The sequence below is a fragment of the Acartia tonsa genome, chromosome 4, assembly GCF_053477335.1.
Source record: "Acartia tonsa isolate MP-2025a chromosome 4, ASM5347733v1, whole genome shotgun sequence".
In the NCBI taxonomy this organism is placed as follows: domain Eukaryota; kingdom Metazoa; phylum Arthropoda; class Copepoda; order Calanoida; family Acartiidae; genus Acartia; species Acartia tonsa.
In genome coordinates, this window is record NC_137263.1 from 2,408,147 (window position 1) to 2,426,286 (window position 18,140).

Genomic DNA, 18,140 nt, shown 5'->3' on the forward strand with positions numbered 1-18,140 from the left:
AATTAACTGTATATCAATTAACATATGATGTGTTTTGTCTAGTCTGGGTTTGTTTACAACAAATTTTATTGATATGTCTCGAAACAAAATCATTAACTATATGTCAATTAACACATTTGATTGTAACAAATTTAAACTATAAACACAACATATTCATTCATAATAATATTATATCATATAATTTTTATTTTTATGTATCAATCAAAAGTACCCTAGTAATCTCAAAACGTGTAAGTAAGCAATTAACATTTTTTTTGGCTTACTTAAATGTGCCATTGTGCCATTTTTGTGGTAAATTACTGATAAGCCATAAAGAATATTAATTGCTTACTTATATCAGCATTCTACAACAATTTGGTCTTACTTGTGAGATAAAAGAGAGTGGAGTAAATAAATACTCAGTCATTTACAGTAAAAGTGGCTTATATAAGTTGAAGTGAAGAAAAAGAAGGCGGAGTAATAATTAATCCCTTCCTTCCTGTAAGCAGTTTATGAAAAAAAGAGAAGATTTGGCTGATAGAAGCCAAATAAGCAACAAATGTGATTGATTGCTTATAAGTAATTTATCAACAAATTGGATGATTTGGTATATAAGCCAAATAAGCATTTATTGTGATTGATTGCTTATAAGTAATCTATCAAAAAATTGTATGATTTGGTATATAAGCCAAATAAGCAATAAATGTGATTGATTGCTTATAAGTAATCTATCAAAAAATTGCATGATTTGGTATATAAGCCAAATAAGCATTTATTGTGATTGATTGCTTATAAGTAATCTATCAAAAAATTGCATGATTTGGTATATAAGCCAAATAAGCATTTATTGTGATTGATTGCTTATAAGTAATCTATCAAAAAATTGCATGATTTGGTATGTAAGCCAAATAAGCATTTATTGTGATTGATTACTTATAAGTAATTTGCATTTTCATTGATTGCTTATAAGTAATATATCAAAAAATTGTATGATTTGGTATATAAGCCAAATAAGCATTTATTATGATTGATTGCTTGTAAGTTATTTATGAAAAAATAGCATGATTTGGTATATAAGCCAAATAAGCATTTATTGTAATTGATTGCTTGTAAGTAATTTTTCAAAAAATTGCATGATTAGGTATATAAGCCAAATAAGCACTAAATCATGCAATTTTTTGATAAATTACATATAAGTAATCAATCACAATAAATGCTTATTTGGCTTATATACCAAATCATGCAATTTTTTGATAGATTACTTACAAGCAATCAATGTAAATGATTGCTTATTTGGCTTATATACCAAATCATGCTATTTTTTCATAAATTACTTATAAGCAATCAATGAAAATGATTGCTTATTTGGCTTATATACCATATCATCCAATTTTTTCATAAATTACTTACAAGCAATCAATCACAATAAATGCTTATTTGGCTTATATACCAAATCATGCAAGTTTTTGATAAATTACTTATAAGTAAACAATGAAAATTATTGCTTTTTGGCTTAAATACCAAATAATGCAACTTTTTGACAAATTACATATAAGTAATCAATGAAAATTATTTCTTATTTGGCTTATATACCAAATAATGCTATTTTTTAATAAATTACTTATAAGTAATCAATGAAAATTATTTCTTATTTGGCTTATATACCAAATCATGCTATTTTTTAATAAATTGCTTATAAGCAATCAACCACAAAAAATGCTAATTTGGCTTATATACCAAAATTATGCAATTTTTTTTTTTTATAAATTACTTATAAGTAATCAATCACAATACATGCTTATTTGGCTTATATACCAAATTATGCAATTTTTTGATAAATTACTCATAAGCAATCAATCACAATAAATGCTTATTTGGCTTATACACCAAATCATGCAATCTTTTGATAGATTACTTATAAGCAATCAATCACAATAAATGCTTATTTAATGGCTTATATACCAAATTATGCAATTTTTTGATAAATTACTCATAAGCAATCAATCACAATAAATGCTTATTTGGCTAATACACCAAATCATGCAATCTTTTGATAGATTACTTATAAGCAATTAATCACAATAAATGCTTATTTGGCTTATATACCAAATCATACAATTTTTGATAAATTACTTACACACAATCAATGAAAATGATTGCTTATTTGGCTTATATACCAAATCAGGCAATTTTTTGATAAATTACTTATAAGTAATCAATCACAATAAATGCTTATTTGGCTTAATACTAAATCATGCAATTTATTGATAGATTACTTATAAGCAATCAATCACAATAAATGCTTATTTGGCTTATATACCAAATCATGCAATTTTTTGATATATTACATATAATTAATCAATCACATTTATTGCTTATTTGGCTTATATACCTAATCATGCAATTTTTTGATAAATTACTTACAAGCAATCAATGAAAATGATTGCTTATTTGGCTTATATACCAAATCATGCTATTTTTTCATAAATTACTTATAAGCAATCAATGAAAATAATTGCTTATTTGGCTTATATACCAAATCATGCTATTTTTTCATAAATTACTTACAAGCAGTCAATCACAATAAATGCTTATTTTGCTTATATATAAAATCATCTAATTTTTTGATAAATTACTTATAAGTAATCAATCACAATAAATGCTTATTTGGCTTATATACCAAATCATGCAATTTATTGATAGATTACTTATAAGCAATCAATCACAATAAATGCTTATTTGGCTTATATACCAAATCATGTAATTTTTTGATAGATTACTTATAAGCAATCAATCACAATAAATGCTTATTTGGCTTATATACCAAATCATACAATTTTTTGATAAATTACTTACAAGCAATTAATGAAAATGATTGCTTATTTGGCTTATATACCATATCATGTAATTTTTTGATAAATTACATGTAAGTAATCAATCACAATAAATGCTTATTTGGCTTATATACCAAATCATGCAATTTTTCGATAGATTACTTACAAGCAATCAATGAAAATGATTGCTTATTTGGCTTATATACCAACTCATGCTATTTTTTCATAAATTACTTATAAGCAATCAATGAAAATGATTGCTTATTTGGCTTATATACCAAATCATGCTATTTTTTCATAAATTACTTATAAGCAATCAATGAAAATGATTGCTTATTTGGCTTATATACCAAATCATGCTATTTTTTCATAAATTACTTATAAGCAATCAATGAAAATGATTGCTTATTTGGCTTATAACCAAATCATGCTATTTTTTCATAAATTACTTACAAGCAGTCAATCACAATAAATGCTTATTTTGCTTATATACAAAATCATCCAATTTTTTGATAAATTACTTATAAGTAATTATTCACAATAAATGCTTATTTGGCTTGTATACCAAATCATGCAATTTATTGATTGATTACTTATAAGCAATCAATCACAATAAATCTTTATTTGGCTTGTATACCAAATCATGCAATTTTTGATAGATTACTTATAAGCAATCAATCACATTTAGTGCTTATTTGGCTTATATACCTAATCATGCAATTTTTTGATAGATTACTTATAAGCAATCAATCACAATAAATGCTTATTTGGCTTATATACCAAATCATGCATTTTTTTGATAGATTACTTATAAGCAATCAATCACATTTATTGCTTATTTGGCTTATATACCAAATCATACAATTTTTTGATAGATTACTTATAAGCAATCAATCACAATAAATGCTTATTTGGCTTATATACCAAATCACCCAATTTGTTGATAAATTACTTACAAGCAATCAATCACAATAAATGCTTATTTGGCTTATATCAGCCAAATCTTCTCTTTTTTTCATAAAATGCTTACAGGAAGGAAGGGATTAATTATTACTCCTCCTTCTTTTTCTTCACTTCAACTTATATAAGCCACTTTTACTGTAAATGACTGAGTATTTATTTACTCCACCCTCTTTTATCTCACAAGTAAGACCAAATTGTTGTAGAATGCTGATATAAGTAAGCAATTAGTATTCTTTATTGCTTATCAGTAATTTACCACAAAAATGGCACAATGGCACATTTAAGTAAGCCAAAAAAAATGTTAATTGCTTACTTACACGTTTTGAGATTACTAGGGGATAATATTTATTTCTCGTATCGTATTATAAACTAAACACCTTTCCGCGGATATAGAAAATACATTATAAGATTAAAACTAGTTTTTTTAGCCCTGAGGTGCCGAAGGCACCGGCTAAAAAATGGTTTTAATCTTATGATTGTTCATTTCTATATTCGTAGAAAACTGGATATAATACGATGCTAGACATAGTTTTTTCGTATGGATGAGAACCGGTTCCTATCCACCGGATTCGAATGAATACGAGAAATATTTTTACGAAAATAGTTATACAACTTCCCTGGACCTATGAAAAGCTTCACTGTATAGGAGAACTATATAGTTTCAGCGATTACCGAGATATAAAGCTACACTTACACACGCACAGACATACATCCAGTTACTTTTATATTAGGATAAATATTTTTAGGAAAATATTTTTAAGCCTTCCCTGAATAAATGAGAAGCTTTACTGTAAAGATGAACCATATCGTTTAGCGGTTAGCGAGATCTAAAATTCTTTAACATCAGCACAAACAGACACCCTTTTACTTTTATTATAAACATATAAATGTATTTTTTTAGGAAAAGGAGCTGAAAAGGCTTGGTGAGGCCCTGAAACAATCTCAGCTGGAGAATGAAAAGAAAGCCGCACAGCTGGCTGATAAAGAGGCCAAGCTCAAACAAGTTATTGCTACTCTCGAGGCATCTGACAAGGACTCAGATGATAAACGGGACAAACTTGCTGTTAAGGATCAAGAACTAGAAGCACTTAAAATCAAATTTGCCAAGGCGCAGGCAGAAATTAAGGCCCGGGAAAAAGATCTTGAGGAGAAAGCAGCTAATATTGCAGCTCTGCAGAAGGAGATTGAAGGTGCCAGGAATGAAATCACCGACATCACTGCTCAGCTGTTGGATAAAACTGAGGAGATACACAAGCTTAGCAAACAACTTGACAAAACAAATTATGAGCTGAATAGTGTTGTTGATGATCTGACCGCCAAGAAAGCTGAGTTTGCTGTTAAAGTTGAGGAGCTGGAGAAGAAAGAGAATGAGCTGACCGCACTGAAGGAACAGTTGGCAAGTGCTAATGAAGAAAACAGGTTTAGAGATTATTTCCTGTATTAATATTTTTTAGAGATCAAAGCTTTCTGTGATAAAAAAGGGAGACAACATCCATAAAAGTGAACACCAACGAATTAAAATAAATTATAAAGGGTGTGCAAAAAATGCGGACCTTTTTGTACTTAAACCTTTAGTGATTTACTCGCAAGTCAAGTTTTTAAGTCAGTTGGGAAATTTTACCACATACCTCCCTAGCTATATGTAGCACAGGAATCATTTTTATATTTCCAAAAACTAGAGTTTATACCGGTTCCAACGGCATGCAAACAATTTTTGTACTATTAACACAATTTTATTAATTTGAATATTAAAAAAGGTCTGCATATTTTGTGCACTACCTTTATAATATAAATGTTGCTTTTTAAAAATTAAAAAAAAACATCATGTTTAACAAACAATGCACAAACGGTCCTTTTTTTGTAGTGATAATATAGTTTATACTCTTTTATAATTCTACTTAGCTGTTACTGGATTTATCATTTCAAGTTTGAAATTGAAAAGACAATTCTAACATGCCCAAAGGAATGATTAAATCTATCCGCTATTGGCTGACAGACAAACCGAACCTAATTATACATTTTGTTAAAGAAAATTAATTTATTGGCCAGTTCGTTCATCCAATAGGAGGGGAGGGGATGTGGTAAAGGTGGGAAGAGGTTGTTATTTTAGCCAGATGCAAGCATTACTTTATCAAAGTACATGAAAATCTGGTACAACGTCCAGGTAATAATATATCCATTTATCCAGGTGTAAGCAGACAGAACTGGACCAGAAGACCTGCAGCCTTGAGAACCTGGCTGAGGAGCTTAGCGTTGCCAAGTCTGGACTTATAGAGAAGGAACGATTATGATTGGAGCAAAATGAATGTAGAATATACGTTGATATTATGAAAATTGTCCCCAGTTTAGGGTGCTATTTCCACTGTCATTTATTGGTCAGTTCGTTCATCCAGTATTGGGGGTTATGGGGGCTGGAGGGATCGTTATTCTAGCTCGCTACAAGTTTCACTTTATTAGAGTACATTTAGTTGAGTTAAGCCATTGTCTTATCCCTTAAGTTCTCTAGTCAGATTAACTATATTTAAAAATAAATCTATTTTTAAGAATTGCTTCAATTATTTTGTCATGTAGGAATACACTTTGTCAAGACTTCAAGAAGAGCTACAGTCATTAAGGCAAATTAGTTTTTAGAATCCTTAATTTAGGAGAAATGCGTTTTGTAGCACTTGTCGCGTAATGGAAATTTAGGTTTACTTTTTAAAAGTTCTTCAAGATTTTTTTTTGCTTCGCCCTTAAATTCTAGGTAATGGGGGCGGAGGTTAGGAAAATAACCCGAAACAACCTCAAGCCATTTATAAGATTTTATAAAAAGTACAACTATTTCTATTTCGAGATATTTATCTGCAGACAAAAAAAAAGAATTCAATACTTGAAAAATCAGCGGCAGCACTCCTAGAGTTCTCTAGGAGCACTTGAGGGGTTGCGGTTGAATTCGACAATTCAATTTTTAATTAGATTGGGAGAGTTACAAAAATAAGAAAGTAGTTATAAAAATCTTACTAGGACTTATTAGAAGCTGTATACATGTAAGGGAGAACTATAACAGTTCAGATGTTAGCGAAATCATTTGGTACAGACAGACAGACAGACAGATATCCTGTTACTTTTATACAAGGATATCCTTATTAAAACTTTTTGACCAACAGGGAGCGACTGCGCGAGACCGAAGCCGAGAACAGTGACAAGGACGGCAACATTCACCGGACCGCGGAGGAGCTAAGCTGTGTGAAGCAGCAGCTGCAGGTGGCTGAACAGGACATCAGGACCAAGGAGAAACTGCTGGAGGAACAGACAGAACAGCTGGCTGTTAGCAAACAAGAGCTCCAGGGATTAGGCCTTATTTTCGTTATTAAAGTCATGCAATCGATAGCCTTTGATAGAATGAAATTTGGTTGGAAGTTTTAACTAAGCAGTGTGCATAGTAATGTGTCGGGCCTGTTTTTGGCCAAGGCACGCCTCTTTATCTTACTCCTAATATCATTTCTGATTTAGCAACAGTAGGGACCATTTGATAGTTAAAGTGGATTCAAAATAAGGTAGGTGGGGGGGGGGGGGAAGGTTTTCGTTATTCATGGAAGGGAGGGTTGTCATCTCTATGGAATTACCATGTAACCAATATAAGCTAACCTAAGATGACCTAAAGTAAAACATTAACACACAAAGAGCTACCTACTTCCCCCCATTTTCAATTGATTTCAATACAAGGGGGTTGGGGTTTCAGTGCTCGACTATTCACTATGGGGAAACCTAAAGATCAAAGGAATAAGGCAATGGCCGATAAATTGATGTACATCCCCAATGATACACAAAATAACCAATTCTGTAGATAACAATTAGTAGTTAAAACCTTTTGACACTCAACTTAATACACCAACCAATCAAATTTCAATAAAAGTCTCAATAAAAAAGTTATTATAAAACTTTGGCGACAGCCCGATGTCCCCTCCCTCTCTGGGGAAACCGCCGACTTATCAAATAAGACCTACCACCGCGGTTTTATAGAACGCGCAGGCGCAGATCAAACAGCGCGATGCGGAGATCCAGCAGAGGATTGCGGAAATCGCAGAAATATCCGCGAATTTCGCGGCCGCCCAGGCGGATATTGCCGCCAAAAAGGAGGATATAAAGGCTCGTGACGCTAGGAAAGAATACTTGACTACAGTTTATAGTTCTATGTTTTTTCATGGATGAAGGGACATTGATTGTTTGGTATAAACTAATAATTCGCTCACACTTTTCCTTAAATAATAAAAAAAGAGAAAAACTCTACTTAATTCTTATATTGGCTTAAGTAAAAATCTATAGAATTTGATATATAAACCTTTGTAATTTTCACATTAAAAATTCAAATTATCTTACAATATAAGAAGCTTAAAATGGAGGTACTTATTTTTTACATGTTGTTAAAGAGTTACGGCATTGAATCTGTATAAAAAGTTTCATTTTGATAGGATAACTCTTTCATATGAAAATAAATCGAAAGTATCAAATATAAGAACTTTTCAGTTGTAGTTAATATTCAAATGCCAATAGGTTAGCTGAGGTGACCGCCGAATTGGCCGAGGTCCGTCAGCACGCAGCTGACACAGAGGTCAGCCTGGCTGACAGAGAACAACAACTGGCTGAGGTTCAGCAGGTTCTAGACACAACAAAGGTAGGTCCGTCAGCACGTAGCTGACATAGAGATCAGTCTGGCTGACAGAGAACAACAGCTGGCTGATGAACAGCTGGTTCTAGACTTAACAAAGGTAGGACGTTACTGTTGGGGAAAAGTTGTTGTAAATTTAGGCTGCTAACATGGAACTCACTTATTGGTCAGTTTGTTCATCCAGTAGGAGAGGAGGGGATGGTTTTTTTTTCCCACTGCGAGCTCTACTTTATTAGAGAACATAAAAATCTGGTGTAACATCCAAGTAATAATAAATCCATTATCTAGGATGAGTTAAACGGGAAAAAGAGTGCACTAAAAGAAAAGCTGGATGAACTAACGACAGCTCAAGACATACTCAAAGAAAAAGAGGAGGAATTGGATAAACAGAAGAAGGAGTTATCTGACACTCAGGTTTATATCGACTTTATTTGATAAAAGTGGTCATGGATGACATATAATCGATGTTGTTTTTACAATGATACAAAGGGTGTTAAAAAAACAATCGCTCACAATTTAGTTTTAAGTGCTTGAAAACCTTGAGATTGACCCCAAAATGTTTAGGGTTTTTGATGTTGCTTGTAAAAACTTTCCATAGACAGTCAAACATTGTGACATGACGGCTCTGTCTATGTTTGAAAAGTCTTTCATTTTTATGCCAAATTGGCTAGGATTGGGTTAGAAACCTGGTTAAGGTGTTTTTTTTAGAAAAGTCTTTACATGCCATACCAAAAAAAATATTATTGGGTCTATATACAAGATTTAAAGTACTTAATTAAGACGTTTGGATCTTTTTTTTTTAAATTGGAATAAAATATGCAATCTAATTCTCTAAAAAGGGCAAGGTCTCAAGATGTGGTGCGCTGAAGAGGTTACAAGATTCAAAATTTAATATTGTTTTCTTATTGTCATTGTTTGAGCATTTAGATTAACCAAAACATGAATTTGAACTAAACTTTAAAATAAAAATTGCGAACGATTGGTTCCTTTTTGCACCCTTTAAAACACTTCTTCTTATGTAAATAATTGTCTTGTTAAGGATAAATTGAAGAAGGCTCAAGAAGATCTGGAGAAGACAGAGGAAGATTTAGAAAAACTCAAGGAAGAGAAAGATAGCCAACCTGTAAGATTTTCATTCATTTCATTGTATATTAAGATCTTAGAAACAGCTTAGCCAACCAGTAAGAATTTCACTCACTTGTTGTCTATAAAGATCTTACAAACGGCAAATAGAAATTAATAAATGCTGCCACAGATCTTGATGTCAATCAGCTGTTTTTTCAGTATCGAAGTTGCTCTATAATTCACTTTATTTCTCTCTACAGTCTGTCCGTTCGTAACGGTATTGGGGAAATGTGATTTTCTACGTTGCTATTTAAAGTAGAAAGCTGGAATTTTCAGTTAAGATTCCCATACTTATGAATTTGTAGTCTTTAAATTGTTTTTTCCGTCAGCCTGTCATTCATGCTCCAAAAGACATAAATACTTAACTTTTCAACTAAGTTTGTTTGCATATTTTCTCTAGTTCTGTTTTTAGGAAAAATGAAAATCTGCTTTACAACTCATTTTGTCCTTTTATATGCTTTGCTACTTATGGGTGTTGTAATCTTTGTTATTTTATTCTATTTCTGAATTAAGAATATATATATTTAGCCAGCTGCGAGTATATCTTTATCAGAGTACATAAAAATCTTGAGCAACATCCAAGTAATAATATATCCTTTGCTTTAAGGCTGGTGATGGTTCTAGAGGCTTTGATAAATGTATGAAGGAGGGATGTAATCTTTGTGATCATGTTACACCTACTCTTACTGTCAAGTCTACTGTAACAGGTAACTTACTGTAACAGTATGTTATACTTTTCTTAATGTAACAGTTATTTTACTGTAAAAGTAAATTTATATAATCTTTGTGATGATGTTACCCCTACTCTTACTGTCAATTCTACTGTAACAGGTAACTTATTGTAACAGTATCTATTAACTGTAACAGTTTACCAATTCATGTAATCTTTATGATCATATTACCAAAACACTTACTGTCAAGTCTACTGTAGCAGGTAACTAACTGTAACTTCTTTACAGTAACAGATTGATTATTATTAATTATTATGTAATTTTCTTACTATACCAGTTTGATTTTACTGTAACAGTTCATCAATTGATAAACTATAAGTGATCATGTTACTCCTACACTTACTGTCAAGTCTACTGTAACAGGTAACTTACTGTAACTTTGTTACTGTAACAGTAGGATTTACTGAAACAGTTTGGTTTTACTGTAAAAGTTTATCAGTTGATATAATCTTTGTGATCAAGTTACCCCTACTCTTACTGTCAAATCTACTGTAACAGGTAACTTTCTTTAACATTATCTATTAACTGTAACTGTAACAGTTTATCAAATGTTATAACCTTTGTGATCATGTTGCCCCCACTCCTACAGTCAAGTCTACTGTAACAGGTAACTTACTGTAACAGTTTACAGTAACTGATGTAATCATGTTTAAATATATGTATATATAATTAAGGTCAGTCTGTCAGTATAAACTGTCATGTGGACTATAATAGTTGAAACACTGTGTATCTTATATTTATAATATAATTATAGTTATTTATATATATAATTAAGGTCAGTCTGTCAGTTAACTGTCATGTGGACTATAATAGTTGAAACATTGTGTATCTTATATAATATAATTATAGTTATATATATAATAAGGTCAGTCTGTCAGTATAAACTGCCATGTGGACTATAATTGTTGAAACACTGTGAATCTTTTATAATATAATTATAGTTATACATATAATTAAGGTCAGTCTGTCAGTATTAACTGTCATGTGGACTATAATAGTTGAAACACTGTGAATCTTATATAATATAATTATATATATATAAGGTCAGTCTGTCAGTATAAACTGTCATGTGGACTATAATTGTTGAAACACTGTGAATCTTATATAATATAATTATATAATTAAGGTCAGACTGTCAGAATTAACTGTCATGTGAACCATAATAGTTGAAACACTGTGTATCTTATATAATATAATTATAGTTATATATATATAATTAAGGTCAGTCTGTCAGTATAAACTGTCATGTGGACTATAATAGTTGGAACACTGTGTATCTTATATAATATAATTATAGTTATATATATAATTAAGGTCAGTCTGTCAGTTTAAACTGTCATGTGGACTATAATAGTTGAAACACTGTGTATCTTATATAATATAATTATAGTTATATTCATATAATTAAGGTCAATCTGTCAGAATTAACTGTCATGTGGACTATAATAGTTAAAACACTGTGTATCTTATATAATATAATTATAGTTATATTCATATAATTAAGGTCAGTCTGTCAGTATAAACTGTCATGTGGACTATAATAGTTGAAACACTGTGTATCTTATATAATATAATTATATTTATATATATAATTAAGGTCAGTCTGTCAGTATTAACTGTCATGTGGACTATAATAGTTGGAACACTGTGTATCTTATATGATATAATAGTTATATATATAATTAAGGTCAGTCTGTCAGTATAAACTGTCATGTGGACTATAATAGTTGAAACACTGTGTATCTTATATAATATAATTATATTTATATATATAATTAAGGTCAGTCTGTCAGTATTAACTGTCATGTGGACTGTAGTAGTAGAAATATTGTGTATCTCATCACATGTCTCAAGGAACACTCCAAAATTGATTACTTTTGGTAGCGAAGCTACTCTACCAAAGTTACTGCCTTTCTTCATGTCCTACCTTTTCCCTCTCCTTCCCTTTCTTTTCCCTTCACATTTTTTCTTTTCCTATTTCGTCTACTTCCTTACTTACCCCTCCCCTTCCTTTCTGCATCCATTTTCATTTCTTCCCTACCCCTTTACTGAAACTGAAACACCGCACAATTTCTAAATAGATAGGACGATTCTAACATACCATTAATGAGAGCTACTAAGGGACTGAGTGACTTTTATTAAATAAAGCATCGAACTAAACTTTACAATAATAAAGATTGTTAAAAGAAAAATATCCAAAATTGAACTGGAGTGTCCCTCCTGAAATTAGTGTAAGAAACAGCTGGTGGGCCACACCCAACGGACGCTGGCGGAGGCATTCACGGAGCACACGAGGATTGTGAGTGACAAGATTACCAACCAACCAACAGGCAGACATTTCACACTTCCAGGTATAGTTAATGCAGGGATTAAAGGTATAAGACAATGGCCGATATATTAATATGCATCCCCAATGATAAAACACATAATAATCCTTTTGTAGATTACAATTAGTGGTTGAAACGTTTAGACACTCATCTTAATGAACCAACCAATTCAAATTCAATAAAAGTCCACAAGTCGGGGGGGGGGGGGGGGGGGGGGTCTGGGTACAAAATTGAAAAAAATTGAAAAAAAAAATTTCTAAGAGGATAACGCCTGATTTTGATACTAGTGCGTCTAAACTTTTCAACTTTAATCTACAGAAGGGGAAATATTGTTAATCATCATTTGGGATAATCATAAATCTATTCCATAAGATTCCTGTCAGTTATTTTTGAGATCTAAAGAAGCATGAAAAAAATGGAACTTTGGATATTTTTAACAATTTTAATCTATATTTTACTCTCATATAATGCAGTAAAATTTAACCTAAAAGTTTTACTCTTCATAATATATGGTTTTATCTCATTAATGCACATAAATTATAATCATACATTGAAAGATACAATGTAGAAGGATAGATAGGTTCTATTAAAAACTATGATTCAAGATATATAGAGGCAAAACCAGGTTCTATTACAAACAATTTTTGTTATATCTCATTAATGTACAAAAAACAAAGATTATGTACAGTATAGATTGGTAGATAGGTTCTGTAATAAACTATTGATGCAAAGAATAAAGAAAGAAGAGAAGCATGTACTATAGGGTGGGTACATTTCCCCCTTTTTTTAGATTTTACTGTTATAATAAGTTGCGGAATTCATATATTTATATGATAAGCCCCATTCAAGTTTCAAAAGTGACTTGGCTCTTATGGCTGCCGGCGCGCGGGGGGTATAAAAAGGCCCACCCCCTTATAAAACCAAAAATTGAAATTCCTTTAAACACAGACATGTTGCACATCATAATGACTACATTAAAATGCTGATTATGAATCTGAAAACAGTTTTGAAAAATATTGCTTCTAGTTCGAATAAGATCACATTAAATACCTAAAAACAGCTGATTTAGTCAAAATTGTTCATTTTGGTAGGTTATTTGAAAATCATTTCAGACTGAATTAATTTTTTTTGAAACGGTTTCAGATCTGTAATCAGCATTTCAATTTTTGGTTTTCTAAGGGGGCGGGCACATTCCCCCCGCGCGCCGAATGCTTTTGGATTAAAAAACCTCTTTCAAGTTTCACAGGGTTATATATTGGCCCAGTAACCCTTGCCAATGTCTACTAAGCTGAAATTCTAAAATCGACCCACCCTAATGTACTATTAAAAAAAAAATTTGTACATGCCTAGAATGTATTGATTATTATTTTTTTCTTCAGTTTTACAAGGTTTAGAACTTCTGTACATTTTGATTCTAAGACAAGTTTTACATATCCATAAGAGGATTCTTAATTTTGTGATACCTGCTATCCTTATATTGATAATTATTCTATGTTTTATACAAGGGTTAAGAACCTGTTTAAACTTCTAATTATAACGATTATTTGATATTACACAAGTTTTACTGAAGCAGATTAGTTCTATAACTTTAACTTTAATATTAAATTATCAATTTATAATTTTGTGAAGATCTGTCTACAATTCTATTAATTATTATTCTATGTTTACTACCTGGTTAAACTTCTATTTTTTGTGATTCTTTGATATTACACAAGTTTTACTGAAGCAGATGAGTTCTATAACTTTGACTTTCATGTTATATGATTAATTCAAGGGTGTGCACAGGAATTTGGAAGAAGTGAATTTGATTATTGAGATTAAAGGGGATTTTGATCTATTGGCCTGCAACTTTGATATAAAAATTAATTAAGGAAATATTGACATAGGAAAATTTGTAATCAATTTAGCTTTCTTATATGGACCTCATTTATTGGTCACTTCATTCATCCAGTAGGAGGGGAGGGGATGGGGTAAAGGGGGTGGATAGGGGATACGTCCAACACCCATAATAGCGAATCTTGATTACGCCATTGAATGAAATTGTTGCTTTGAAATTGTCAAGACAAAGAGGTATCTTCAAACTCAAGAGAGTGTGAGAGAGATAGATAGGTAGATAGATAGGTACATAGAGAGATAGATAGGTAGAGAGATAGATAAGTAAATAGGTAGAGAGAAACAAAGAAAGAGAGAAAGAAAACTGTCAAGACAAAGAGATATCTTCTAACTCAAGTTAGATAGAGTGTGATAGAAAGATAGATGGATAAGGATAGATAAACTGATTAGATTAGTTTGAAAGTAATTTATTATTCAGTTCATTTATCCAGTAGAATGGGAGGGGATGGGGTATAGGGGGTTCGTTCATCCAGTGGGAGGTGAGGGGTTGCATGAAGGGGGTATCTTTTTTGCCTGCTGCAAGTTTCATTTTATTAGAGAACTTTCCATTTGTAGGTCACAATGTGAGCCACATGATGATAGTTCCCATAGAGAAGGTCTTCACCAAGACGAAGGAGTCGCTCAAGCACAGGGAGAGCGAGTGGATCAAAGAGTTTTGTACCCTTGTCCCGCGTGGCATGAATATCAAACCCTAAATTTACAATTTTTGTCATTATATAAAAGTAATAGGATGTCTGTCTGTCTGTCTGCTTAAAAAGGAGAGTGAGTGGATCAAAGAATTTTGTACCCTGGTCCCGCGTGGCATGAATATTAAACCTTAAAATTTTTGTTGCAGTCCTTATATAAAAGTAACAGGATGTCTGTTTGTCTATGTGTATGTAGATAGGATCTAGCTAATCGCTGAACCGATATGGTTCCATTTTACAGTGAAGATTCTTATGTGTCCATAAAAGTTTTGCCACGATTTTGGCACTTCCCTAAGAAACTCAACCAATCTGAAATTATTGAATGCGAAGCTTTTCTAAAGTTAGATTTGGAACGCCAGTACGTAAGACCTTTTTGAATTCTAGCGGTCAGGTGAACAACGTTACACATTAGTCCAAGTGTTATTACCTATGATTCTAATTTTTAGTCATTATTTAATACTTATATTTGCGGGAACTTTTATTTAATGAAATCTTCCAATTTTTAACATGTACAAAACAGCCTGCTTTATTGCATCAAGATCCATGACAGATATATATAGGAAATAAATGTCAATAAATGAGTTCAAGTTTTCCAAATATTAATTGTTTAAAACCCTAAGTGCTCCAAAAATCCATAAAAAAAACTCTCATTGACCAGAACAATATGACCCATTATTTTACTGTATTAAGAATACATTCTTTTTTTTTTATTTCACGTGCTATTTGAATTGTATTGAAGTATTAAATTCATATTCATAAAACAGAAAATTTAAATTATATAGTAAATAAAAGAAAACTTAGTTTTAAAATAATTTGATACTAGCGATACGTGCGTAATGTGGTCAGATATTGAACTAAAATTTAACAGTGAACTAAACATTTTAACCCTTTCAGGACGATAATTTGAAATAAAAAATATTAGGATCCTAAAATATTTTAAAGAAAGAGGAAATACTTTAATACTTTAAACAGGGATAGGACAATGGAATAAAAAGATTAATTTTCAATCTAGCTAATAGCGGGATAATTTTAGAACACCGCCTCTAGTTTTAAATATCTGTGCATTTTGATATCGCCATATTAGATTTGGATTTTGACAGATACATGGAAAAAGTATACACCTAACAAATTTGTTAATTTGTAAGCTTTACTTTTATGGATGTTGTCATCTTTGTTTATTTTAAAATTGTTTTTGATGAAACATTATGTATACATCAAACTGTAATTTATTATGAAAAATTTAGAAATGTACCTTAAAAGTTAAAAATCATTAATAATTATCAATAAAGTTTAGTTTAAATGCCATAAATAGACATTGTAAATATAAAACCCTCAATTTTAATTTTTATTTCAACATCTTAAACAAAAATATTTTGAAAATATGCAGAAGTAAAATATGTTCTGAAATGCTGTAATTAAATCCATATCATTAGAAAATATAAGGTTTTGAAAATAATATATTATACCTTTTTAACAAGGATAATAATGTCTTTAGGTGGCGATGCAAAAAAGGACAAACAGTAAAATAAACTTGGCCTTTGAGAGTATTTACAATTGGAGGTTTCGTGATTTTTTCTAATTCAAAGAAATTCTTTGGCAATCTTAATTGAACTGAAATATACCACAAACTTTGGGTACATTGGTCTGTCAATTGCACTGGTTGGTCCCTAAAGTTATATTATTCGTTGGCTGAAAAACTTATATCTACTTTTGATTGGTTGGTTCTATTTAAGTAGTAGTGTCCAAAATTTTCAACCAGTCATTAAATCTGCAGTAAGGGTAATCTTGTAACCAATCATTGGGGATATATATCAATTTAAGACGGACAGACCTACGAAAATACCCCAGTTATAGAGTAGCTACGCTACGTACAGGATATTTATTTAAACATTTAACTTTATAAAATAAATAAAAAATATATAACATAAATAATTATAGTATTGTAGTAAAAAATTATTATAAAATTATCTATCTATCTATATCACATATATAACTTGTAAATAAGATTTAAAAAATATATACATACATCCTATGTAAAGATTTGTTATTTTTTTTGTGGAAATATTTTGTATGTATGTCCGTATGTCTGTCTTTGTGTCCGCAACGCTATTTTCTCTATATTTCACGATGACAGACAAATTGAGAGTCTGATTTTGTACAGTACATACATGCATTTCTAAATTTAAGGATTTTCTCAAGTTTTATGAATATTTGTAAAAATGGTTTAACAAAATTTTAACCACATTAAATAAAGCTTTTACAAATTTTTTTATAGGCAGTATATTAGTGAACAGTGGTTATTTCCTCTTATACTTTTTAAAACTGTTTACATTTGTGGTATCTGTTTTCTTATAGACTGACCTACTAAAGGACAAAACAAGGTGTTGGAGTAGCTGAATTCTGTTAAATTGCACTGTATTCTATCAAAACATAAGTTTTAACATTTCATAAAAAAGTTCTTTTTTTTTTAAACAAAGATTTGGGAATAAAGTAATCCAATTCTAACTATTGATCCTTCCATAAGAGATACATGTCTGAAATTCCTATTTAGACTCGTATAACTGTTTGTTTGTTTGCACCGACAGATCTCGCAAACTTTTGAACCTCTAAACCGATATGGCTTTATAGATATGCTTGTTATGAGTTTTGTGTAGGTTTCTATCTATTTTGGAGTATTTGTTTTCTAATTTTTCTAAAGTTAAAGATTCGCTGTTTTATATGAAGGAGTTTGAAAAGTTTTGCCAGTTTTTGTTTAGAATATGAAGGATCAAAATAGAATCTGTTAAGTGATGAGTTACAGATTACAAAAAAACAAGGATGACAAGAATACGTTCATAAGTAAGTAGCGAAGCTCATGAATTTATAATAATTAACTAGTATAATAATACTATCGGCTGCGCCTGTATTCAACGGCAGAAAGGTTCCGCTAGAAACATAACTTGAAACTACCCAAA

General features: G+C 30.9%; 2 protein-coding genes across 2 annotated transcripts in view; both read left to right on the top strand.

Annotated features, from left to right (window-relative positions):
- The window catches only part of LOC145318145 (uncharacterized), a 44,999-nt gene extending 38,932 nt beyond the window's left edge, over window positions 1-6,067 (top strand). The window contains exons 9-10 of the mRNA XM_080159492.1: window positions 4,678-5,195; window positions 5,965-6,067. Of these exons, the coding sequence (XP_080015618.1) occupies window positions 4,678-5,195; window positions 5,965-6,067 (621 nt within the window). The remainder of the gene's footprint in view (window positions 1-4,677; window positions 5,196-5,964) is intronic.
- A 455-nt stretch (window positions 6,068-6,522) lies between these two features.
- On the top strand, window positions 6,523-17,224 carry LOC145318146 (uncharacterized). The gene is made up of 10 exons (XM_080159493.1): window positions 6,523-6,587; window positions 6,923-7,082; window positions 7,779-7,915; window positions 8,307-8,430; window positions 8,713-8,838; window positions 9,464-9,547; window positions 10,157-10,256; window positions 12,061-12,132; window positions 12,509-12,631; window positions 15,056-17,224. Exons 1-10 carry the CDS (start codon window positions 6,523-6,525, stop codon window positions 15,193-15,195), a joined length of 1,131 nt encoding a protein of 376 aa, XP_080015619.1. The 3' UTR covers window positions 15,196-17,224.
- Window positions 17,225-18,140: the final 916 nt, after the last annotated feature.

Bases quoted from the DNA above. Each gene is read 5' to 3' on its own strand.
- LOC145318146 (XM_080159493.1), top strand. From the start codon at position 6,523: ATGGGGGCGGAGGTTAGGAAAATAACCCGAAACAACCTCAAGCCATTT. The intron at 10,257-12,060 runs GTAACTTACTGT...TATATAATTAAG, and splicing joins TGTCAAGTCTACTGTAACAG to GTCAGTCTGTCAGTATTAAC. The intron at 12,133-12,508 runs AGGAACACTCCA...CCTCCTGAAATT, and splicing joins GTATCTCATCACATGTCTCA to AGTGTAAGAAACAGCTGGTG.